This window comes from Sebastes fasciatus, chromosome 9, assembly GCF_043250625.1.
Source record: "Sebastes fasciatus isolate fSebFas1 chromosome 9, fSebFas1.pri, whole genome shotgun sequence".
NCBI lineage: Eukaryota > Metazoa > Chordata > Actinopteri > Perciformes > Sebastidae > Sebastes > Sebastes fasciatus.
The window spans coordinates 29,950,687-29,969,178 of record NC_133803.1 but is presented as its reverse complement, the minus strand read 5'-3'; the positions used below and the strand labels follow the sequence as shown (position 1 = coordinate 29,969,178).

The following is an 18,492-nucleotide window of genomic DNA, read 5'->3' as shown; positions in this document are numbered from 1 at the left end:
GTGTTATGGGGCATGCTCTCATACAATCACCGGAAACTCTTTGAGTATAACTGAGAGAGCGGTTTCATTCCTCTCATTACAAAAACATGACAGGCAGAGGGAGACCACGTAGGGCAAAGAGTCCAGACACTAAGTGTGCCAAGGCTAAAACTAAACCTGAGGAAATGAAACGTATTCCTGTGCCTAGATATCCAGGGAAAGACTTCACAGAAGGGAAGGCGAATGGCATCACAAAGGAACAGAAACCAAAGGCGCAGAAAAAGACAAGCCACACAGAGGAGAAGCCATCTGTACAGAGCGCCTGTCAAGACAAGACCGAAAAACATCTCATAGAGGAGATCAAGAAGGAGCCAAGTACACCTACAGGGAAGACAAAGGCTCCTGTACAAGGCACAAAAGCCAAAACCTGTGCAGGCAGGGCCAAAACGACAGAACAATCTGCAGAGGAGATAAAGACAAAGCCAGACACAGCAAAGGACACCGCAAAGGATGCTCTGAAGACCCCAAAAGCAAAAAAATGTGATGAGAAGGTCAAATCCCCAGAACAATTTGTAGAGATGACGAAGGCGCAGCCAGAGGCACCAAAGGACGCCACGAAGGCTTATATAAAGACCCCAAACGCAAAAACATGCGGTGGCAAAGCCAAACCACCAGGAAAAAATACAGAGATGCAGCCAGAGGCACCAAAGGACGCCACGAAGGCTTGTGTACCACGAGCCAGGTGTGAAGACAAAGTGGACTCTGTCCTCCACACAACTCTGGAAAAACTGAAAATTAAAAGGGACGACAGATCAGATGCTGCAGGAGTCATCAATAAAATAGTTGACATTATAATTGCGCATTTGAAAAAGACCGATTGCTTTAAAGAAGTAGCTGAGCCACTACGTACTGGAAGTTACTATGAAAATCTAAAGGTAAGTCACTTTAGTCCGAGTTCCATCAAACCACCCGATTCGACTGTTATCAGGCCATTAAATAAGCGTTATCAAGCACCATAGATGTGGGCCAGTAGGGGCCTACTACGCCTACTATGTTGTAAAGGTTAAGCTTAAAAGCAACATGTTCTAACACATTGTAAAACTGAATGAAACGTCATGTTTTGAACACATATAAAAAGGCTTCTTTAGTTTTAGGTAATAATCTCCTGGTGAAAACCCTGTGTTTTGTGTCCCATCCATTGTCCCCAACCTACACCCCTTATGGAGTTTCACACTTTTCACCTTCTTTCGGTGATCTACCATGTGAATAGATGATAAAACATACTAGTTGGTGTAATAGGCCCCTATTGACCCACATCTATTGGGCTTATAGCGGCTGATAACGTCTATTTAATGGCCTGACAACAGTCTAATTGGCTGTTCAAACAAACACAATATGTGGTGGTGCGCAGCACTCAGATGAGAAGAAATGTACCCACATTTGGTACTTTGAACAATTATGTCAGTGTATAATCTGTGGTATATTTCACATTGATGTTTTTGTGCATACAGATTTCTGATCCTGATGAATTTGATATCATGCTGCCCATCCCTGTCGATCGAGTGAACGTCAATCCGTTTGGAGATGACGGAGCCTTTTACAGTGTGGAATTAAAACGTGGCAAGAGCCCTCTGCAAAAATTTGAAAAGACGGGCACTTTATCCGGCAGCGAAATGCTCAAGGAGTTCAGGGACGAAGTGAAGAAATGTGTCAAGAAACATACAGGTGAGTACCAATTAATTTGGTTAAATTGTTGGGTTTGTCAAATGCAGTTTGGGAATCAGTCTCTGTGGCTGGCAGAAACAACATGCCCTTCCCTATGATCAATCTAGATCACACACTACATGTACTGTAGGGCTGTAAGAAAATATCGGTACACATATTGCGATAGTATCGATTTTTAATTAACCTCTTAAAAATCCAACAGCCTGCCGGCCACTGTTCCGTCTATTGGAGGTTGTAGTGCGCTCAGTTTTAAAGCTAGAGTGAAGATACTGGCATCATATGAAACATGTCACAAAGGAGGCTAAAAAACGCTCCAAACTTACGCTAAATATTGGCGAGGAAAAACTGGTATGGCCATTTTCAAAGGGGTCCCTTGACCTCTGACCTCCAGATATGTGAATGAAAATGGGTTCTATGGGTACCCACGATTCTCCCCTTTACAGACATGCCCACTTTATGATAATCACATGCAGTTTGGGGCAAGTCATAGTCAAGTCAGCACACTGACACACTGACAGCTGTTGTTGCCTGTTGGGCTATGTTACGATTTGAGCATATTTTTTATGCTAAATGCAGTACCTGTGAGGGTTTCTGGACAATATTTGTCATTGTTTTGTGTTGTTAATTGATTTCCAATAATAAATATATACATACATTTGGTTTGTTCTTTCAGAGTGGGAGGTGACAAGAAAGAAAGCAGGCTGCCCTGCAGTGACCCTGCTCACAACAGTAAAATCGATCACCATTTCACTGGATGTTGTTCTCAGTATCGTCGTCAAATCGAGCTGGCCACCTTTCACCAAAGAAGGCATTCAAATAGATGGCTGGCTGGGAACTAAAGTAAAGCAGCAATACAAGAGAATGCCGTATTATCTTGTCCCTAAATATGAAGGCAAGGGTACAGTGGAAAATGACGGGGTCCTTGCCAGGGGTAAGTCTGACTTATCTTTACATACACACCATACTGGGGCTTTCACATGAACTGTTTCATGAATGAAAACTAGAAAAAAAAGGGAAGGTTCAAGTTCCCCTACCCATCGAGTGTTTTGTCTTGTATAACACGCAGATAGTTGGCGGGTTTCATTCTCACATGTTGAGAAGGCCATACTGAAGAATCACGGATCGGAGAAGACGTGCTGTGAGAAAGGCGGAGCACGCTGCTGCAGGTTAACATTTTAATATTCCTGAAGTGAAAGTACAACACTGTATAGATTTTTTCTATCACAGAAAATCATATAATTATTGTCCTCAAGGTAAGAATCCATAACCGTCTGTTCCTTCGTCTCTACATACAGGAAGGACTGTTTGAAGCTCCTAAAGCACCTCCTCAGTTTGCTGAAGGAAAAGGACACTTCGTTTGACAAGTTCTGCTCCTACCACGCCAAGACCACGCTCTTTCACGCCTGCTGCTCCAGAACTAAAGACACTGAGTGGAGGGCCTCGAGTCTGAGCGACTGTTTTCAGCTGCTCCTGGAGGACTTTATAGCCCATCTAGAAAAAGGTTTACTCCACAACTTCTTCATCCCACGTCAGAACCTGCTGTCCGGTCCCGGACCGAAGAAGTGCAATAGTCTGGCTTGTCGTATCAAGGAGGAATGTGACAACGGCTTTCCTATATTCATGTGACAACTTCACAACAAAAATTAAGTGTTTGGCTTATAACTACTCCAGCCCCGAAGAGTTTGAAATAGAGATGCAGCGATTGCAAAACCAATGTTTAAAATTACAATTTGGCCAATACCGACGTTTTTGTTTATTTGTTTTTTGCGGGTTATTTTTGTGCTGGGAAACAAAGACATCTTCATTATAAAGAAAATAACTGAGCTGTTTTAAAGTCATTCAGCATTTCATCACATGGCCTTTGAATGAGCACATATTCAATCATGCTAATTCATGAAACAACCTTTAATAAAACCTTTCACGTGAAAAATATTCTTTTTTTTTAAAAGCCTTTTCAGCTGCGATACAACTCCCTATGGCAATGTATTGCACTTCATGCCAGAGTCTTGTCCAGCCATTGGCTTCTTCTCGGAACCAGCAGCTGGTTACTGTTGTCCGAGACCGACCGCAAATATCAAACACACCATTTAGCCGGCGCAAAATTGATGTAACACAACAGATAAACATCGGCCACTGCCATCGGAGAATGTCATCTTATTTGCAGATGGGCCCATCTTACACAATTTATTTCTAACAATTCCATTCTTGTGTCTAACAAATATATTTTTAACCTGAACTTTTTTTTTAATAAATGTCTTCTTTTTCTCATATTTTTGGCTTATTTATTGTTTGTTAAGTACTTTGTAACTTCATCGTGGGAGGTGCTACATTTATGTCAAAGAAAGAAAATCTAAATTTAATCTGCCAATTAATAACCGTCTTGCAAGGTATATGCAGGAATCCTGAAGTTAAATTTGATACCTTTCAGGATCTCTTTTTAGGACCCTTTTCTCACATTTTCAGACCTTATCGCCATAAACGGGTACATCAGCGGCAAACTTTAACATAGATTTACTGTACAAAAAATTCATTAAATGTAATAAAAATGTCTCAAAAATGTCATGCAACAGTATGCCATAAAAATATCATGATAAAGTATTTCATGAAATGTAATAGAAAAGTCTTGTATCGTATATGACATGAAAAAAGTCATTCTAGTATGCCACAAAAATGTCATATTTGAGAATTTTCATTTTAATTTATTTTGCACAAATTACTAGACAAACATAACAAAAAAAAAACACCATGTATGTATGTATGTATGTATATATATATATATATACACATATATATATATATATATATATATATATACACATATACATACATACATACATATATATATATATATATATATATATACACATATACATACATACATACATATATATATATATATACACATATACATACATACACATACATACATATATATATATATATACTACACTAACTTTTTATGACGTTTTATGACTTTTTTCTACATACTATACTACGACTTTTCTCAAAATACTATACTGTGAATTTTTTCAACATACTATACTATGATTTTTTTTTACATACAATAATACATACTTTTATGACATGATAAAGTATGACTTTTTTGTAATTTTTTCAGCATACTGTACTATGACTTTTTTTTCAAAATACATTACTTTTTTGGTAACATTTTTGGACATACTATACTATGACTTTTTTTCATGAAATTTTTGGACATACTATACTATAACTTTCTTCATGAAATTTTTCGACGTACAATACTATGACTTTTTTTCATGAAATTTTTCGACATATTACACCGACTTATTTTGCGAAATTTTTCAAAATACTTTACTATGGCGTTTTTTCATGGAATTTTTCCACATACTATATGACTTTTTTTATTTGCAACTTTGATTTCCTCTGGACCAAGTGAGACCATTTTAAATATGACGGGTTGCATCCTAACAGGAAAGGAACAGGAGAACTTCCTACATTAAGGATTTGAGATATATTTTGACCTTTCATCTGCTTCACCATGCAACAATGAAAGAAAACATGCACTTGAGCAATAGTGTTAATAAATGATATGTACTAAATAGGCTAAAACATTGAACAATAAAACCTGGTATGTGCCTTGTTCTGTAGTTGGTTAAACTGCTGTTGAGTGATTGTGAATGTGCCCCGATGGCAAGATTTTGCCAACGTTTGTTGACCTCGAGTACCCGGCGTCCTGGTCAGAAATGCTGACAGATTGTTTCAAAACTGGTGAAATATTCACTTCTGGGAATCTGCAGTTGTCTGCTTAGTTATTTAACCTCACATCTCTTCTAGTAAATCTTACATGGTCAGCTGAGCAAAGTAACTCCCTGTCCATGTGCTGCAGAGGAGCTCCTGGACTTGATGCAGGGCATCACTTCCTGAGCAAAGAATAATTTAGTTATTAAAAAAAACTGACTTATGGTTGCCTTTTCAATTATTTTAATGCTAATAATAAAACATGTATCCTTGGCATTTTCTATGTAAAACTTTCCCAAAATTGTGGAGGTATATAAATGGTGCAAAGCAGATTTAATCATTACTGTATCTTAACGATAAATATCAAGTTACCAAGCCAATAAAATACACTGAGTGTCACGTCTCTTTAAAAAGGAGAATTTATTATACAGATTTAATTCTGCCAAAATCAAGAAATTACATAAACAAAATATTCAGAGTGACACTAAACACTGCTATGGTTGGTTGGTGAGGTACAGACAGAAGAATACTGTCAAAACTGTGCATTTTAAACATTTTTTTAAAAACAGGAGCACAAAATAATGAGGTGTAACTGCCTCACTGACGAAAAACACAACAAGCAAAACTTTCCAAACAAAAAAATAATAATAAATCAAATACAAAAATATACATTCAAAAGAAATTACAACACAGGTGGAGTCAGATCCTGCTTCACGCTGTTGAGAAGGAAAACAAAACATAAGAATATTATTCAATCAGAATACCACACAAATATATAATTTAATTACTGGGGCATTCTGTCAGAAATCCATCTCACTCTCTCATATTATTAATATGTAGGAAAAATATTTAAAATTGAAAGGGGTGAGATCAGAAAGTGATTGATTTCTGACAGAATGTCCCTAATGTCTAGCTTTAGTGTGGAGCGGTATGTGTGGACTTACGGGGACAATCACGCATTAGAATGCCCAGTTTTGGTCTCGATCCCTGCCTCCTCTTCCTCCACCATCTCTCCTTCCTCCTCCTCCTCCTCCACCACCACCATCACTCCTTCCCCATCCTCCTCCTCCTCCACTTCCACCATCTCTCCCTCTCCCTCCCCTTCCTCCTCCTCCTCCTCCACCACCACCATCACTCCTTCCCCATGCTCCTCCTCCTCCTCCTCCTCCTCCTCCTCTTCCCGGTCCTCCCCTTGGATTGTTCAAGTCCTTCTCCTTCTTGTGCTTCTCGTATCTCTCTGCCATAAGAACCAGCTCCTCAGGGACCTCCTGCAACAGGATACACAAAGATTACATCCACTTAACTATGTTTTGCTAGATATTTTATTAAATCCATTTTAAAACTTGATAATTCGAATAAGAACATAGTGTAACACATGCCTCTTAATCAATGGCACTATTCATCCGAGCTTTCAGGTTGTAAATAAAACTTGGGAACTAAACAGTTTCCCTGGTTTAGTGACTTTGTGCCATGGAGAGTAGGGAACAATATCTTCTTTTAAAATAAACTAAATCAAAAGATTTTCATCAAACAAGTCCTTTTATGATGCTTTCTATGAAATGAAACCCACAATAGCTTTCTATGGTTTATTCGTTAATACAAAATCCTAATGGTTCAGTCTGCAGCGAAATACCACGAGAAAGTATACACACAATTTTGTCAACATAAAATTAGTTGTCAAAATAATGTGCGTATGTGTGTGTGTGTGTGTGTGTGTGCTCTAACCTGTCCTGCTCGCTCCAGGATGGAAATCAGCTCAGGGGCCATCCTCCAGTTTTCTCTTGTTATCAGGGTAACAGAGGCACCTGAGCGTCTGGCACATAAATACAACAACATTACAAACAAACCTTAAAACAGCCAGACGCTGGCAGTGATTTTCAAATCATGTGACTCCAGGAGTTTACATCAGACCGGCACATACGGGTACTACAAGTTGACTTATGTTTGGATTGTAATTTTGACAAGTTCGTATCATTTCTTGTTAAACAAATGTTTGTTTCATACACATAATTATTCATAATAGTTATTTTGTGACCTCGCCTGAACCTGAGCGTTCGTGATACCTTAATAAATTACGGTTGATCGCCGCCATGCCCCTTCAGTCTGCCCGCGTCCAACACAGTGGCCGGATAGTGCTTATCCAGACATCTCTACATAATTGATTGAATCACGTCAGGCTGAGTGTTGTCTGTGAATAACCAGCCTGTTAATAGCCAACTGTTTGATCCATAGGCTGAGATTTAGTTGGAGACGACAGTCTGATGCTGCTATAACGTTAATGTATGACTGTATTACTGCAGCAGCGTCACACTCAAGCTAACGTTAGCTAGCCATGCTAGTCACTGTCACCAGCATCATTTGGACATTTACCACACTGACAGTGAATATTCACATATCGTATGTGCCTCAAATCTCAGTGTGAAAACCTCGGTTAACCTGCTACACAACAGATTCTCTGCATTTTCCTTAATGTGACAGCAAGTTTCTTTCCCCCAAACGGCGTTGACGTTCAGGGTAACAGAGCTGGTCTGGTCTACAGCTTATAGCCATAAAGCCCCTCTATTAGATCTTTTTTAGGACATGGCAGGGGAACAAATCTGAGATCTGCATTTTTGGATTTATTGTTGGTGCAACCAACTACACAGCAACTCTTCGGCATCTAGCGTTATTAATTTAAACCGGTTTGTTTAAAGTAGAAGTCTGGAAACATATTTCAAATTCCTCTGCTTACGCTGTTGCCGCCTACGAGGGACACGGGATTGTTTTCCCGTGGTGTGTGGCGTGGTGGTGAGAGCCTACTCTGGATGGCGTATTGCTGGTCTGATGTATGCAGAATAAAGTGATCTGTAAACAGAAACACACTCTTACCCTGCTCGGCCAGTGCGGCCCACGCGATGGACGTACTCCTCTATGTTACGTGGGAAGTCATAATTAAAGACATGTGTTATGTCGATGACATCCAACCCTCGAGATGCCAAGTCCGTAGCGACCAGAATGCGAACTCGGCCTGGAAAAAGATTCAATAATTATTCTCTGGTTAATTTGATACTTCAGGCTGTACTTGTGGTCGTTCATTTAATTCAAGATCACCAGCTAAACACCAACATTTATACTTCAGCCTCCTCTGCTCTGCTGAGATAGGGAAAGGCTATATTTAAAACCCCACTTTCCTTCCTGTTACGTACTCTCTTTAAAGTCCTTGAGGGCCTCTTCACGGTCACACTGCTCACGGTCACCATGGAGACTTTGCACCGCCAGGCCCTGCAGACACATGTCACTGGAGAGGTCATCACACCTGAGAGTGCATGCAAATACAGACAAAAACATGGTTAGTAAAGGTGGTTAAGTGATTCCAATGTCAATGTATGGTCAACTCTGGTATTTACCAGCAACTGTGGATGGTAGCTAAAACCAGAATTTACTCCAAGCCACATGTTAGTGACCGATTCCCCACTCACACAAGCTTCTTGCCAACAAAGATGAGGACTTTATCCTGGGGCAGCATGTTTCTGATGAAGTCAAACACGTAGGACTTTTTCTCATCTTCATGGACGATCAGCACCGATTGCTGCACCGTGTTAACCGCCTAAGAAACACAGGAAGCATGTAAACATGGAGATCGGAACACACGGCATCTGAAATTTACTTTCTATAAGTTATTCAACTTTAAAAAAAACCTAAATGAATTAAAAAAATAATAATATAACTTCTAAGAAAAAAATAAAGAAATATTTTAGCCTTTTTTGTCTCAAATGTCTTGTTTTGTCCACAACTCAAAGATATTCAGTTCACTATCATAGAGGAGTAAAGAAATCAGAAAATATTTACATTTAAGAAGCTGGAATCAGAAAACTGACTTTTTTTCTTAAAAAAATACTCGAGCTGATTAATCGATTATCAAAATATAACATCACAGACAGATATAACATCACAGACTAAGTACTCAGTCAACACACCTAATAAATGATTGAGCGTATTAATTGCGACTTACTGCCAGGTCCAGGGTGCCCACATAAACCATCATGGGATTCTTTAGGTAAGATTTGGACAATCGTCTCACACCTGTGGGCCAGGTGGCGCTGAAACATGGGAGTTAAAGATAGAAAAAGAAAGCTCATTTTCATTTCTATACCGCACATCCTACAACATGTCAAAGTGAATCTCCACAGCTCTTAAGGAACAGTGTAACAAAGTAAATGAACTGCACTTGTGTCCTAATGTCCTGTTCATTACACATGTGATTTGACTTATACCTGGTCATGACAGTCTGTCGGTCTGGGCGGATGTCCAGGAGAATCTTCATAATCTGGGGTTCAAAGCCCATATCCAGCATACGGTCGGCCTCGTCCAGCACCTTTTCCCAATGATCAGAGCAGATATTAAAAACAACCGATCTGTACTCGCCACACACAACATTTAAGAAAGAAAAACAACATACACCAAACAAAGAACACAAACTTTTTCTACATTGGTTTGTTCTAACATCTAATGTTCACACCAAAACACGTTATTCATCCAAGTTTGACGCAGGATCATTTGTGTTTATTCGCATGAGACGCGCCGGAGAGGAGGAGGGGCTTTACCTCCATCTAGATACCAACAACTTCTCATCAACCATGGTGAAATACCCAATATTGCTGCTTTGGACATGTTGTGGAAGTCTCTTAGAAAACCAAACGCTGTTATGTCTGGGTTCGTAACATCATCATTCACTGAGCCGAATATCAAAATAGTTGACGATTAATTTAATAGTTGACAACTAATCGATTAATCGGTGCAGCTCAAATTGACTGTGTACGTGAAAAGTTCGCTTTGCACCATAAGGCCTGAAGAATTACAAGAATAGACAGATTGAGGCACTGAGATAGACACGGACACAAACAGCTGACCAAGTAGGTGATTGAGCGAAGATTGATGAGCTCATTCATCTGTAGATCATTTAGTCGTCCCGGTGTTGCGATCACGATGTCCACACCGCACTGCACCAGCTTGATCTGGGCTCTCCTATCCCCTCCGCCATAGATACAGACACTGAGAAAAGGCATAGAAGGAACAGTCACGATTATGTCGACTCTACATCTTTAATAATTATTGATTCTAAGCTCATCCTTAATGACTTATGAAAATATAACACAGCTGGACCTTTTGTAGCCCTTATAGCGGTACTTGCTGCACTCAGTCTCAATCTGCAGGGCCAGCTCTCGGGTGGGAGTCAGCACCAACATGCCTGGACCACCCCGCTCAGCTCTAGGCCTATCGAGGAAGGAAGGACAGAAAGATATCAAAGCTGCACACCTCTGAAACAAATGAAAATAAACAGTACTTTCACTGTCTGGAAAAATATCATCATCATTGATGCCTAAAGAAAAGATACTAATGTAAGCCGAGTGCTCACAGAAGCTGTCCGTCCATGTGGATGAACCCTGGCAGCAGGTAGGCCAGTGTTTTCCCTGTTCCTGTCTGAGCGATGGCTATCACGTCCTCCCCACTCAGAGACACCGGCCACGCCTGAGACTGGAGAGGAATCAAACAAAATCATCATCATTGATTTATACAAACAAGAGGGCTGTCAATTGATTAAAATATTTAATCGTGATTAATTGCATGATTGTCAATAGTTAATTGTGATACATTCATTCATTCCTGTTCATAAACAGAAACTTAAACAAAGGACTTTAATGTTTATAAGGGCATTCACATCAACAAGAGACACAACAGTTTCCATTGAAACTGTAAGACCTGGTAAGACTGTACCAAAGAATACACCTACATAAGGGACTTTCTGTTGAGAGTGGGATCACTGAACTGGTTGGCATACATAGCAATCTAACCGCATCACACCAGGAGGTATTAGTAGACATGCAGGATGTTCCAAAGTACTGGGTGCGGCAATACACCGAATTCACATCTAGCACAGGACTACAATCATCCTGCCGTTGCATCACACAGAGCTGGTTGTGCAACTATTTGAAAGCACGGGCCTGTAATAATACACTCCACCAGACCAAGCCTCTTACTGTGAAATGAAAGTGAAATCAGAGAGGCAGATGATTCAGTTTCATTTCCCCTTGCAGCACTAATTCAGGTTTTTAACTGACACAGCGAGCTACATCAGAGCCTCCGGAAAACTAAAGCAACACACCTAAAAACGAGCCCAGGATACACTGGAATTACAACATGTACATACAGGTACATAGAAGGCTCACTCACTACTACTCGTAGTAGTTTCCATGCATCACTTTCAAGATAAAGATGTGCATACACCCAAACACCCATTTTTTCATCTCTGCTGCAGCCACCATTCAGTGATTAAAGTAAAGATAACATTTTCTTTAGATTTACATAGTAAAAAAAAAGAAATCTCTACCACACTTGACTCATGTCTGTGTGCTTAAACAGCAACGTCAACAAGTTATAAACCATTTTTATTGTGCACTCACTCACTCACTCACTCACTGCACAAACCTTCTATGGTGGCTTCCCATTACTCTGAATACAGAAGATTCATTGATTAATTTCCCGTCAAGGGTGCCTTTAATACGGGTATTTCCAAATATGGATCTTTGTAAATCCCGGGGATTACCCACAGCAACAGAAAACTATTTGCCACATGGACACTTTTGCTCCAAAATAAGGCGCCCTATAATAAAAACAACTCGCATTTTACAGGACAGAGGGCAATGTTTCCCTGGTTTACAAGTAAATACGTTTACATAGTAATTAACCCAAATATTGGGTTATTGCTAATTAACCAAACTAAGTAGCTAATAACAACCAGATTTGATCTGATCCAGATTCATCTTCTCAGGCACATGCAACCTGTTGTTTAGCAGAGTCAACCAAACAAACTCCAGAGCTCATCAATTGTCACTTTACGGTTTTAAAAACGGTTACACCTCTGTGTATACGTACATATTTATTACTTTTCTATAGATACTGTATTCCTGTCTACACCTCTGTATATATATATTTTAGTACTTCTCAATATTACATACTACATTCCTGTTTACACCTGTGTGTACATGTATTACCTCTCATCATGCATATACATACTACATCCTGTTTACATTCAGTTTCCCCTCTGAAATATGTCAACCAAATTACAATTTACATCACCATTTCATACTTATATTTACATGCATTTTAACTGCACTATTTTATGCCTTAGATTATCATTTTGCTTTTACATGTGTGATTTTATAGACATTTTATGAGCATTGTTGAAGGAATCTGAGACCAAAGATTTTCATTCCCAATGACTGCTTTGCTAGATTTGATATATGACAAATAAAGAGTTCTTTTGATTCTAAAATATTCAGCAGTGATACTTCAAAGTCTGATTAGTGATAAATGACAGGCTCATACCTGGATGGGGGTTGGTTTGACAAAGCCAACGCGTTCAATGTTTTCCATGATCTCTGGATAAAGCTCAAAGGCCTCCAGGAAGGTGCGACAGGGATTGGGAAAGGGACGCTTCTCTCCCTCCTCCTTCAGGTCGTCCACAAAGATATTGTTATTCTCCTTCCTGTGGAAAAATATAACACAAACAAGAATATTGTGGAATTGGCTGAAAGGGTAGAGAGTGATTTATACCAGAACACACTACAGCCCTGGAGAAAGACGATACACAAAGTGTTTAGTTTATGTTTAAGAAACCGCATTTGGTCCAAACAGTATCGAATTACAAACACCACATGAAAATCAGCTGCATAGAATGTTTTTACATTGTTTACAACTTGGACATATAATATTATTTTGATTTCAAAATCCAAACCCTTTTCAATGCTAAATACATTTAATTAACAGGAATTTGCAACCGTGACACCGACCCAGAGACAGCTAACAGAGTTTAATCATTTGTGTCCTGAGGACCTACAGATCAGGGCCTTTTGTCCTGCACAACTGGGACCACTGTCAAGCTCTTGTTGTCAACTACTTTTCCATATCTCAAAAACATTTGTTGCTACAGTAGAATTTGAACCACGGGTGCCCCAGGTCACACACTAGTTAAATTTACATCAGGAGGTCATGATCTTCCCTAGCTCAAAGCCATAGCCCACAGCTTTCTGCTCCAAGTCTGACGAGCCCAAAGCCGCTGATAGCAGCCTGCCTGTATCCGTGTCTCCCTTCTATCCTTCAAGGTTGACGCAGGGGAGTAGATCTCTCTCCCACAGCACAACAACCTCGACGTGGCCCGTACTAGGTACACACTTTTACATACATATGATCTGGCACATGTGTTGTTTTGTAGAGGAAAGACCATATTTGGGGAATCCGGTTTCTGTGCACTCCAACAGATTCCGGGAAAAGCAGGCTTGCAAGCATCTACATGACAAATTTGCATACAGTAAACTGTAAGTATTACAGCTGGTCCTGCTCAGATAGCACATGAAAAGGTGGACAAATGGTGCCACCTATTTGTCAGAGGCTGTAATGGAAAACAATGCTGACAACAAACCTGATAATAGCTGGAGAGATCCGGCAAAAATGGGAGGTTTGAGGTTTTGCAAGCCTGTCAACAACTCCCTTCGTCATGGAATTTGATATAATGTGGACACCTTTTTTACAATCACAGCGAAGATGATGTGATAGAAATATAACACTGGCAGTTTTACCTCCATTCGCTGACTTCCTCTGCTGTGAGCATGGATACGCACTCTGCCTCAATGTAAAAGTTCTTCTTCAGGGGCGGGAGGTCTGAAGGAAATATTACAGGAATAGTTTAAAGTCACGGATGAGGCCCATTCTTTTGTGCAAATTAAATTCTGGTGTCATATCACAAGAATAAACTAATCAACACAAGCTAGTAACAATAGACAAGGGCAAAGAAAATATATACATAATAGGACAGTTTAGTTTGTACTCTTACATTTAAAATAAAACAATAATTATGAAATGAAAGTGAAGTATCTCCGCTTTAATTTGACGGCATTTACATTTGCATCCTAAATTATTGTCAACCCTGCTTTTGAATTTGATAGTCGAAATCGGAAGCTAATTTCAATCGATTTGCGATTTAAAATCAAAAGCATGACACCCCTTGTTACGACGGTCACTGTGTAACCAGTATTGTGTACTGCAGTGAGAACATGTGAGCCCTCACCCTTCCACTTGAGCTCTGCATACTTGTCCTTGTTCTCCCGGATGGTGTTCCAGTCTATGGATGCCGGAGCCGGGGCAGCATCCGCAGCCTGTAACGCTGCAGCAGACCAGACAGAGGGATCCCTTTCTCCTCCATCACCTCTCCATCTGTAGCCTCCTCCATCACCACCTCCTCTGTAGCCTCCTCCTTCACCACCCCCTCTGTAGCCTCCTCCGTTAGCTCCACCTCCTCTGTAACCTCCTCCATCAGCTCCCCCTCAGATGTGATGAAGATGAAAAATTATCATTTCAAATGTGTGTGCCCTCTTGCCGTCACTCGTTTGCTTGCTTTCCTCACTTACGTTTCTTTTCTCGTGCACGGATTAATTTAAGCTGAACAGCCAATCAGTGACGAGCTAAGGGCCTTAAGCATCTTAGCCTCTAGCTGAACTCAAAACTCAACAGTAACTCAGGTTCGTTTCCTCCAGTCTCTCTACTTTCTCTCCTCTCATCTGTACATCCATGAAGCAGATTCATGTAGCTCCGGGATGAGCACAATTTATTACATTAATGGGAAAGTTAGATCTCTCTATGGATACAAAATGAGTTCTTATCGAAGTGTGACCACATCAATGGCTTGAGACTCGTCTTAGGATCCGATACATCCAATCACACAAATATGGCGTTTGTCTTTAGACACAACTACCAGGAATCTTTTAGGATCAAAACCAACATTTTCTGGGAAAGTGACTTCGTACCATTGCGAGATCGAGAGTTACTTGTGTCTGCCACCAGGTCTTCAATCATCTCCTTGGCCTTCTGCTGGGCAGCAGCGGAACCAAAGAGGACCACCTCACCTTCATAGTCCCCCCTGTTTATCTAAAAAAAAAAAAAGAACAGCAGAGTTACAAACAGGGAAGAAAACCAACGCCAAATTCTCACCAGGCAGCGGCGAAGTGTGGCTCGCCGCAATTATTACATATTTCCGCGGCCTTGCTTGCTGCATGCTGCACCTCGCTGCTGCTCTAGTGTGAATTCAGTGTAACATCCTATACTTGCTGTGACTACAGTGTCTGTTCATGGAAAGAGCAACATTCACTATGTTAAGCATACAGCGCTGTAGCAGTCAAGTCCTACCGTTAGTTGAATTCTGAAGATGATTTACAGCTTTAGCTGCAATTCTGGTAATCTATTAGAAATCTAGACAGTCCTTTGGCAGTTCAGATAGTCTTGAATTGGTCCTGACCCTCTACGGACTTTGTCTGAAATCAAGCTGATTTGGTTTTTGTCTTTGAACGGACTGTACTTTAACTAAAGAGGATTTTACCAGATAAATAAAGAGATGCATATAATTGATGATTTTCTGTTTATGTGGCAGGTATGGTTGGGCAATATGGTTAAAATCCTCTATCCTGATAAAGGTCATTTCATATCTTATAAGGATAAAAATCACAATATTGCACATTTTCTAGTAATTCAATAAATAAATAGTATATATGAAATAACCACATGGTAAAGCCTATTTTTGTATACTCCTGTGTGAATTAAATACTTGAAAAATTAAAGAGTATTTTCTCATTTAATTAAGAATTTTAGTGCAAAATTAACACAATAGTTTCAAGTGAAATTATAGACAATATTTCCAGCTATACATTGACTATGTTTACATGCATGGACACAAATTGAAATTGGAAAATTGCTGCCAAAGCACAAGCATTTCTTGGTGGATTGGTATTTTAAAGTTTACAGCTCTGATTACAGCTGATATCTGACTTCTGCCATTTACAATAGCAACTGTTGACATGAGTTCATTTAGACAAACAGAAATGCCTAATCTTCTTTCTTGTTCCCTCCTCAGACCTGATGAAGAACATCCGTCACTTAAGCATCATCAGTCATGAAATAAAGGAAGCATTGTGTACAGGCAGTTTTCCATTTCACACCATTGTTGGCCAGCACCAGCATCTTATTCATGCATGTGCTATGACGTCACTAGTTTGAAACTTGCCTTGATCCTTGCACCAGTGCTCTCTTCAAGTTCACGGATTTTGGCTCCTCCACGACCTTTAACAGGATTAAAATGTTTTTAGAGTTTGACCAAAACCTCTAAACATCACTAGTGGAAGCACAAGTTACATCATCTAGCTGCATGTTTGCAATTACAGGTCATACCCACACAATAAAGAGTGTGAAACATGATGACCTCATAAACTATGATATTTTTTCATGACATTTTTCGACATGCTATACTCTGACTTTTTTCATAACATTTTTAAACATACTATAGCATGACTTTTTTTCATGAAATTTTTCAACATACGATACTATGATATATTTGGTGACATTTTTCGACATACTATACTATGACTTTTTTCATGAAATTTTTCAATAATATTTAAATAATTATTTTATTTTAAAAAATCAAAAGTATTTTTTTGGTATTATTGACTTTTTTGGTGAAATTTTTCGATATCTAAATAATTTTTTATTTTGAAATAAAAAAATAAATAAAAAAAGTATTGTTTTGGTGTTACTGACTTATTTTTATGAAATTTTTCAATAATATTTCAATAATTATTTAATTTTGAAATAAAAAAATAATAGTCTTTTTTTTGGTGTTATTGACCTTTTTGGTGAAATTTTTCGACATACTATGCTATGACTTATTTTCATGAAATTTTTCAATAATATTTAAATAATTCTTTTATTTTGAAAAAAAAAAGTCTACTGAGTTAGCCTAGCTAGCTAGCTAACGAACAACTAACGGCATTTAGCTAACTTCATCACGGTTATCAACCTTTTAAACTGAATTAACTTCTTTATAAACTCACCTATTACTCTCCCAACTACAGCGTTATCCACGGTGAAGGTCACCGGCTGGCTAGAGTCCGTCTGTTCCCCGCTAAAGGCTCCTCTTCCTCGGCCTCCAGAGCCTCCTCCTGGATCAGAGCTCCGGAGGAACGGTCGACCTTCAGCTCTCCACTCCCTGGAGCCTCCACCCCGGGCTCCGTTTCTCACACCGGGTCTCTGGCCGTCGTGTTGTGGTAGTGTCCACTCAGCTGGAGCTGGTTTAGCAGCAGGTTTCCGGAGAGCAGCGCCGCCCTCGTGGTCTTCCTCTTCCTCCCAGTCCGACATTTTAAATCTGCCTCTTCTTCACCTGCCGGCTAGCTCGAGCTGGCGACGTCACTAACGGCTATTAATCTGTCGAGCTGTCAATCAAGACTGTGTTGCCTTCACGTCCTGTCTGTGAGTTCCGACTTCCGACTTTGACTTTGTTGACTATTATATTTTACCATTTTTTTCTCATAATATTATGACTATATTCTCGTAATATTCCGACTTTTTTTTCTTGTAAAGTTATGACTTTATTCTCGTAATATTACGACTTTTTTTTCTTGTAAAGTTATGACTTTATTCTCGTAATATTACGACTTTTTTCTCGTAAAGTTACGGCTTTTTTCTCGTAATATTACGACTTTTTTCTCGTAATATTACGACTTTTTTCTCGTAAAGTTACGACTTTTTTCTCATAATATTATGACTATTGTTCTCGTAATATTACTACTTTTTTCTCATAAAGTTATGACTTTATTCTCGTAATATTACGACTTTTTTTCTCGTAAAGTTACGACTTTTTTCTCATTATATTATGACTTTATTCTCGTAATATTACGACTTTTTCTGGTAAAGTTATGACTTTATTCACCTAACTTTCACTTCTTGGCAATATACGTTCTTTGACTATACTTTGAGATTTTATGAAATTTTCATTGCTAAAAAAAAGACACACAAACCAAAAACAGTTTAGTTAATTTGTACTTTATTAATGAATAATAAAATTATTTTTGCATTTCTCATCCAGAGAACATAATGTGCACTTTAATAAATTAATTTCAAAGAAATAAAAATGTTAACATTATCAAGCTTTAAGGCCCAGTTGTGTAATAAATTACTGTTCAAGCAGTAGAGAAATGGTATTATTAGCAATCG

The 18,492-nt window shown here is 39.1% G+C and overlaps 2 protein-coding genes across 3 annotated transcripts; one reads left to right on the top strand and one right to left on the bottom strand.

The window, feature by feature from the left end:
• Positions 1 to 45: 45 nt before the first annotated feature.
• On the top strand, positions 46 to 3,972 carry cgasa (cyclic GMP-AMP synthase a). The gene is made up of 6 exons (XM_074647148.1): positions 46 to 599; positions 702 to 914; positions 1,491 to 1,704; positions 2,378 to 2,635; positions 2,771 to 2,870; positions 3,000 to 3,972. The coding sequence occupies exons 1-6, from the start codon at positions 87 to 89 to the stop codon at positions 3,328 to 3,330; spliced, it is 1,629 nt and encodes a 542-aa protein (XP_074503249.1). The 5' UTR covers positions 46 to 86; the 3' UTR covers positions 3,331 to 3,972.
• A 1,845-nt stretch (positions 3,973 to 5,817) lies between these two features.
• Positions 5,818 to 17,697, bottom strand: ddx43 (DEAD (Asp-Glu-Ala-Asp) box polypeptide 43). Of its 2 annotated transcripts, XM_074647146.1 has the most exons (18): positions 17,334 to 17,696; positions 16,511 to 16,566; positions 15,261 to 15,381; positions 14,750 to 14,779; positions 14,525 to 14,692; positions 14,037 to 14,118; positions 12,787 to 12,946; positions 10,817 to 10,935; positions 10,564 to 10,674; positions 10,311 to 10,452; positions 9,675 to 9,775; positions 9,413 to 9,500; positions 8,880 to 9,007; positions 8,607 to 8,716; positions 8,290 to 8,428; positions 7,147 to 7,234; positions 6,366 to 6,689; positions 5,818 to 6,137 (listed from the first exon to the last, which is right to left on the bottom strand). In XM_074647146.1, the coding sequence occupies exons 1-17, from the start codon at positions 17,635 to 17,637 to the stop codon at positions 6,381 to 6,383; spliced, it is 2,256 nt and encodes a 751-aa protein (XP_074503247.1). In that variant the 5' UTR covers positions 17,638 to 17,696; the 3' UTR covers positions 5,818 to 6,137; positions 6,366 to 6,380. The 2 variants fall into 2 exon arrangements, with proteins under 2 accessions (XP_074503247.1, XP_074503248.1); XM_074647147.1 differs by lacking the exon at positions 14,750 to 14,779 and having other exon boundaries at positions 14,525 to 14,722; positions 17,334 to 17,697.
• Between the last annotated feature and the right edge of the window lie 795 nt (positions 17,698 to 18,492).

What these genes read in the sequence shown, in the direction of transcription:
- cgasa (XM_074647148.1), top strand. Translation starts at nt 87, where the DNA reads ATGACAGGCAGAGGGAGACCACGTAGGGCAAAGAGTCCAGACACTAAG. An exon ending in GTTACTATGAAAATCTAAAG is followed by an intron (nt 915 to 1,490) that starts GTAAGTCACTTT and finishes TTGTGCATACAG; the next exon opens with ATTTCTGATCCTGATGAATT. An exon ending in ATGTGTCAAGAAACATACAG is followed by an intron (nt 1,705 to 2,377) that starts GTGAGTACCAAT and finishes TTGTTCTTTCAG; the next exon opens with AGTGGGAGGTGACAAGAAAG.
- ddx43 (XM_074647147.1), bottom strand. Translation starts at nt 17,637, where the DNA reads ATGTCGGACTGGGAGGAAGAGGAAGACCACGAGGGCGGCGCTGCTCTC. An exon ending in TCAAACCAACCCCCATCCAG is followed by an intron (nt 10,936 to 12,786) that starts GTATGAGCCTGT and finishes ATTCCTCTCCAG; the next exon opens with TCTCAGGCGTGGCCGGTGTC. An exon ending in TCCTGGAGCGAGCAGGACAG is followed by an intron (nt 6,690 to 7,146) that starts GTTAGAGCACAC and finishes ATCCTGTTGCAG; the next exon opens with GAGGTCCCTGAGGAGCTGGT.